The sequence below is a fragment of the Hylobates moloch genome, unplaced genomic scaffold, assembly GCF_009828535.3.
Source record: "Hylobates moloch isolate HMO894 unplaced genomic scaffold, HMol_V3 SCAFFOLD_3544, whole genome shotgun sequence".
Taxonomy (NCBI): domain Eukaryota; kingdom Metazoa; phylum Chordata; class Mammalia; order Primates; family Hylobatidae; genus Hylobates; species Hylobates moloch.
Window position 1 is genome coordinate 1 of NW_026655819.1, and position 6,515 is coordinate 6,515.

Here is a 6,515-nt window from a genome sequence, read left to right on the forward strand (position 1 = left end):
TGAATACTTCAGGTATATATATATATATATATACCTGAAGTATTCACAGCAACTTTTAAGAAACTTTTTAAAAGTTCTACACCTCCACCCCCACAACTCCCCAATCCAGAACATGGAACAAGGGTGTGGAGCTGTTCGATGGAGTTGGTCTGTTCTTAACATTTTTACATTTAATATTCTTAACCCCTAGGCCAGGGCGTGGTGGCTCACGCCTGTAATCCCAGCACTTTGGGAGGCCGAGGCGGGTGGATCACTTGAGGTCAGGAGTTCAGGACCAGCCTGCCCAACATGGTGAAACCCTGTCTCTACTAATACAAAAATTAGCCGGGCGTGGTGGCAGGCACCTGTAATCCCAGCTACTTGGGAGGCTGAGGCATGAGAATTGCTTGAACCTGGGAGGCGGATGGTACAGTGGGCTGAGATTGCGCCACTGCACTCCAGCCTGGGAGACAGTGAGACCCTGTCTGAAAAGAACAAAAAAAACACTCCTAACCCCTGTGTGAGTGGGTATTATTATTTCCATTTTATGGATGTTGTAACTGAGGCAGAGAAGTTAAACTAGGAAGCAAGGATCTGAAGTGATTTCTGCCTAGGTGGGGTAGGAGGGGTGGAGCTTAGGACTTGAAAGCCTAATTGAAAACCAAAAGCCAATCTCTTATTCTGGACCTTGACAAGAGATTTGGTGAATGGTTTAGAAAGATTTTTGGTACAGACAAGTTCCAGCGCTTGAAAGTGAAAAGTAGTCACAGGCCGTGTTTCATCTTTGCAGGTCTTGGGATACATGTCCTAAAGGTACCTTGAGTGTTTGGGGGGTTTCTAGCCTCAGTGGGTTCTTCTTGACAAACGTGCATCAGTTGGATGCTGAAGACAAACCAAAGTAGGAGACCAACAAGCACTTTAAGGGTGGCCGGGGGTTGACCTCAAATCTGGAACTTTATTCATCACGGACTATGGCACTATAGAAAACCGTGGGCTCTCTTCCTTAGAGCAGATAGACAGCCAGAGACTGAGACTCCCTGGGCTGGATGATCACAAAGCACACTGTAAACACAGCAGAGCAGAGCAGGTTGAGTTGTTATACAAATAAATTTTGGTCTTTATTGATTCCACTTAGGAACATTTTGTTGCAGGAATATTACTGATATGGATCCTACCTCAGCTGACACTGGGGGTGAGAGGTACATTGCCATCCTGAGAGGCAGGGAGCAGAGGACCCCCTCCAATCCCCCGACCTACAAGGCATTCACAGCAGTCCTCCTGCCAATTCTCACTGCCTTAGCTCCCTAAAGGCCCAGAATAGGATGCCTCCTCAGACCAAGTATCCACCTGGTGGGGTTAGCCACAATGCCCCATAGCCTGGGCCTGGCTTAGTGGGTGAGGTAGAAGTTCCCAAGTCTCCATCCACCTGCCAAAGCAAATTCATGACTGTTTGGGTTAAAGGAAGAAGGGATATTGGGGCCTGTCCCAACTAGCTGGGAAACTCAGGAGGCAGGCCTCCAGGACTGGGACTCATAATGCAGGGTTCCACAATGCACCAGCAAGGGATAAGCAGCTCAGGACAATAATGTCCTGCAGTTTGCAACCTGGTGGTAACTTAGCTCAGTATTAGCCAGGTGAAAGCCATGAATACAACAGATTTTTCTGTTCCAAACTAGAACCAATGGAGGGATAACACCCATGGGGCCTCAATACAGCCACTAGAAAGAACCATGACTAAAGGGAGCAGAACTGAGGAACTAAGACCAGCTAGAATTACAAAATCACCACCACCTTACCACCCAAGACACACACACACACCAAAAAAGATCAAATCCCTGTGACTGAGAGCTTTGTCAACTCTTCTCAGTGGCTTTATACGCCAATTAATCTAACCCTCCACAGAAAATGTAAAATGGCATAAGGCTGAAATTAAATGACTCACCCAAGGTCAAATACCTGGGAAGTAGAAGAGCCCCTACATAAATCCTGGAATCTGAGCTCTTAGCATTGTTTTCAAACCAGGCCTCTCTCATGGCCCTCATACACAAAGATGAGTTCAGTGTGTCTCTCCCCAACCCCCATCATTTCAGGGGAAGGAATGAACTGGTACCACTATTTATGATAGGGATTAGCTCACGCCATGGTATTAGGTGCTTATGTTCTCAGAACAATGGGACTAAGATAAGAGACCAGTTTAGGAAACCCAATTCCAGCAGGCCTCAGGCCTCAATGTACACCTAACCCTCTGGCAGTCCCTGCCCACCCACCAATCAAATATTCTCCAAGCCTCCCTCTCACTGATGTGTTTTTTTTTTTTTTTTTTTTTTTTGACGGAGTCTTGCTCTGTCACCTAGGCTGGAATGCAGTGGCACCATCTCAGCTCACTGCAACCTCCGCCTCCTGGGTTCAAGCAATTCTCCTGCCTCAGCCTCCTGAGTAGCTGGGATTACATGCACCCACCACCACGCCCCGCTAACTTTTGTATTTTTAGTAGAGACCGGGTTTTGCCATGTTGGCCAGGCTGGTCTCGAACTCCTGACCTCAGGTGATCCGCCCACCTCTGCCCCCATTTTTAATTTGCAAAGTGGGCTGAGTAAGAAAAAAGCAGTTTGTTCTCAGGTTTCATCTTTTTAATAAGCTCTGTGAAAGACATCCTAAGCACTGTATGAGACACAACAGAATATTTTTTCTTCCAGTATTAAAAAAAAAAAAAAGACATTTGCAAACATTTTAAAGCCAACTCTTCTATATAATCAGTTTGATGATCTGAATTAGAAAATACCCCTGGATAATCATGTTCTTGATACACATTTCCTTTTTTTTTTTTTTTTGAGATGGAGTCTCGCTGTTGCCCAGGCTGGAGTACAGTGGCGTGATCTTGGCTCACTGCAACCTCCGCCTCCCGGGTTCAAGCGATTCTCCTGCCTCAGCCTCCGGAGTAGCTGGGATTACAGGCATGCACCACCACGCCCGGCTAATTTTTTTATGTTTAGTACAGATGGGGTTTCACCACGTTGGTCAGGCTGGCTTGATGCACATTTCTTATAGGTACATTTGGAAAATTGCTTCCTAACCACAATAAACACTGTGTACAGGTTTTTAAAATGTTCCTGGATACACATTAATTTTTTTAAGTCAGTCTGGCCAAACTTGCCAGAACCAATTATTGCTAGCTCCAATAATCCTAAGAGCTCAAACTAAAAAACTAGTAAGAAGAAAAATACTCAGGTTCTACAAACGTCCCATAATTTGTCTTTAAATAGGCAGAAAAAATTTAAAAAAAGATGGAACTGTCTAAAATGTCTTCAGCTACCTTGGAAAGTCAATTTAAAAACAAAAGGTTGATATACTATAAAATAAGATGCTCAGTGCAGCTCCAAAAACCTTTATAAATACAGCCATTTGGAAGGACGATCCTGGATCAGAAATTATTCCTTGTGTATCTGAGAACAGCAAGAGGGGGAGAATTGTGATGTCATGAAGGAACAGCTGACAACATGCTCACCTCCTAGAGCTGATGAAGATGCTGAGGGCTGGACAACAGGGACACCCCTTCATTTCCTCCATCCCACACAAGAGTAGATTATAGGAGATGGGTTTTCAGATCCCACCCCTAGCAAACTTGCTCTGACATGCACCTCAGAGCAAGGAAGGCCTAGGAATGTTTGGTAGGTTGGCTGGGTGAGGTATGAGGGCAGCAGAAATGCAGAGCAGTCTTGCCAGAAAAGGTGAGAGGGTCATGACAGAGTGTGACAAACAGGTTCACTCAATGCCGATATCCAAGTCTCACCTATATTACGTGCATGTCTCATTTCAGTTGTCATAATTGTCTCTGTAATTTCCTCCTGAGTAGCGGTCATAACCACCCTGGTTTCTGGGGGAAAAAAACACACACAAGTTTTCTGGGACTGCATTATACACTACTGTCATTAATTACATGCATCACGTTTTATAGTATGGATCATAACATAAACCTTACATATCAAAAACAGGATATGTTAAGCATATGAGTATCACAGTCAATAGTTTTATGGCATACAATTTATATGCAGTATATTAAATCATATTACGTGTTAAAGCAATACAGTTATATAACCCACACAGCACAACATATATAGTATACTTTACCATGTTGCAACTATATGACCACACAATTAACTTAAAATGCTAAATTTCATACTCGTTTTAGGCACACATTAGTAACAGCAAGGTGTGGTATGCATGAACACCCAGGGGCTGAGTTCTTAAGGAGAGGGAAGCAATAGCAGAACATCCCAGCCTCTTGGCTACCCACCTGCCACTATAGTCTCTGGAACGTCCATATCCATATCCATACCCTCCAGGTCGACTGTCATAATACCTGCCACTCCCATAGCCCTGGTCCCCACCACCTAGAGCAGAAAAATATTTAAATGGCAGTTGTCCACACATAGGCAACTCTCCCTCACCCCATGATCAAAACGATCACTGCACTCACCTCTGGAGTAGCTGCGACCACGCCCATGGGCCCCAAAGCCACCTCCTCTGGTTCCCCGAGCAGACTTGCCTGCATGATCCACACGGATCTGACGACCATCCAGAGACTAAGTGTGGGAGACACAAGGAGGATGGGTTGGCAGTCAGTCAGGGCAATGGTGAAGGAAGAGCAGGCAAGGGTAAGTGGGCAAGAGAGGCCAAAAATTCCTGCTGGGCACCAGGTTCTGGGTGCCATGTTCCAGAATAAGCTCCTTTACCCCAGAATGGCTTCATCAGGAACTATAGAATCCCACACAAAATGACCTGAATGCACCATGTTCCCCTTGCTACTACTTACATCTTGACTGAACTCAGGCTGAGTTCTCCTCCCCACTCCTCTAAGCTGCCCGACTATCAGGGCTAGACAGACACCTCTCTTGGTTTGAGGCTTCAGAGTCCATGTCAGAAGACTCACGAGGTCCTCTCCGGGCCAGGCCCACAGGTCTGCAGACTCTACTACCTAAGCCCAAGGCAGGTCAACCATCCACAGGTGGCTTCTCGGCCTCATGCAGGACCAGTCGTCGCCTCCCAGGCGGCCAGGCTCTGTCTGCCGCTGCCCTCCACCCCCTAGAACAAAAGGCAGTCATGCTCCTGTGAGTGGGCACTGCGGGGCTTGGTGGCCACGCTGCCCGGAGCAGACACAGAGGGAAAAACAAAAAGAATGAAGGAAGCCGCAGATGGGGACAAGGTCCCTCTGCAGACAGGAGGCCCCACCTCTCCGTTCATGGCTCTCATGGCAACTGAAGCATGCTCTGGGTTGGTGAAGGTGATGAAACCAAAACCCCTGGACCGCTGAGTCTCCCGGTCCTTGACAACGACCACTGTGAGAGGGAGAGAAGATGAAGCAATGTGGACCAGTCAGCACCCCAAAGGTTAAGTAGCAAAGGGTGGCCGGAAAAGGAGATGGCGGTAGATAGGGAAAACGGAGCCCTCCCACCAATCCCGAAGACGGTTCCCCTCATCCTTAGTCTACGCCACAGGCTTAGGAAGAAAAAGAATTTGGAGGCGTCGGCCGGGCGCGGTGGCTCACGCTTGTAATCCCAGCACTTTGGGAGGCCGAGGCGGGCGGATCACGAGGTCAGGAGATCGAGACCACGGTGAAACCCCGTCTCTACTAAAAATACAAAAAATTAGCCGGGCGTGGTGGCGGGCGCCTGTAGTCCCAGCTACTCGGAGAGGCTGAGGCAGGAGAATGGCGTGAACCCGGGAGGCGGAGCTAGCAGTGAGCCGAGATCGCGCCACTGCACTCCAGCCTGGGTGACAGAGCGAGACTCCGTCTCAAAAAAAAAAAAAAAAAAAAAAAGAAAAAAAAAAAAAGAATTTGGAGGCGTGGGTCCTAACTTTTCAGTTAATACTCTCCCTGAAATGCAAGGATCCCAGACTTTCTCTCACCAACCCCCCATTGTGAGTCTGGCCCGTCTCACCCTCAGAGATAGGTCCGAAACTGCTGAAGTGGTCTTCCAGTGCCTGCTCGTCGGTGTTAAAGTTGAGCCCTCCCACGAAGAGCTTTCCTTCTTCAGAGGACATGGCAGTTCAAGTCCTGTGGGAAGAACATGAAGAATGGTGGCAGGAAGGAGGAAGAAAATGGAGACGTGAGAAAATAGCGAGAGGGAAGGCAGAGAGAAGCACAGAAAATAGACAAGAAAGAGGAACAAAATATGGGTAACTACAGACAAGCTGAGAAAGGCGGCCAATAAGGTGGTAGGTAATCTGCGGAGCTGGCTCAGCGCAGCCACCATTAGGAAGCCACATTGCGCATGCTCACACATTCACAGCCTCCACGCCCGTCATTTTGTGCCACTGCGCAAGCCCAGAACGTCCCCGCGTTCCCCCAACGCCGGCAGAACAAGATGGCGGCGGCCACGTGGGATAAGGAAAGCAAGTGTCGGCTGTCGGTGGTCACTGTTACCACCGACGCCACCAGTCCCTCCCGGTAGGCCTCACACTCAGATACAGCGCGCCGGCCTCCCACCAACTGAAATGTTTCACCTCCGAGTACGGGACCCGCCCGCCCCAGAGAA

The 6,515-nt window shown here is 48.0% G+C and overlaps 1 protein-coding gene across 2 annotated transcripts; it reads right to left on the reverse strand.

Moving 5' to 3' along the window:
* Nucleotides 1-18: 18 nt before the first annotated feature.
* Nucleotides 19-6,238, reverse strand: RBM3 (RNA binding motif protein 3). 2 transcript variants are annotated; one of them, XM_032148352.2, is made up of 7 exons: nt 6,165-6,236; nt 5,919-6,034; nt 5,209-5,315; nt 4,457-4,562; nt 4,274-4,370; nt 3,770-3,853; nt 2,461-3,422 (listed from the first exon to the last, which is right to left on the reverse strand). In XM_032148352.2, exons 2-6 carry the CDS (start codon nt 6,019-6,021, stop codon nt 3,793-3,795), a joined length of 474 nt encoding a protein of 157 aa, XP_032004243.1. In that variant the 5' UTR covers nt 6,022-6,034; nt 6,165-6,236; the 3' UTR covers nt 2,461-3,422; nt 3,770-3,792. The 2 variants fall into 2 exon arrangements, with proteins under 2 accessions (XP_032004242.1, XP_032004243.1); XM_032148351.3 differs by having other exon boundaries at nt 19-3,422; nt 5,919-6,238.
* Nucleotides 6,239-6,515: the final 277 nt, after the last annotated feature.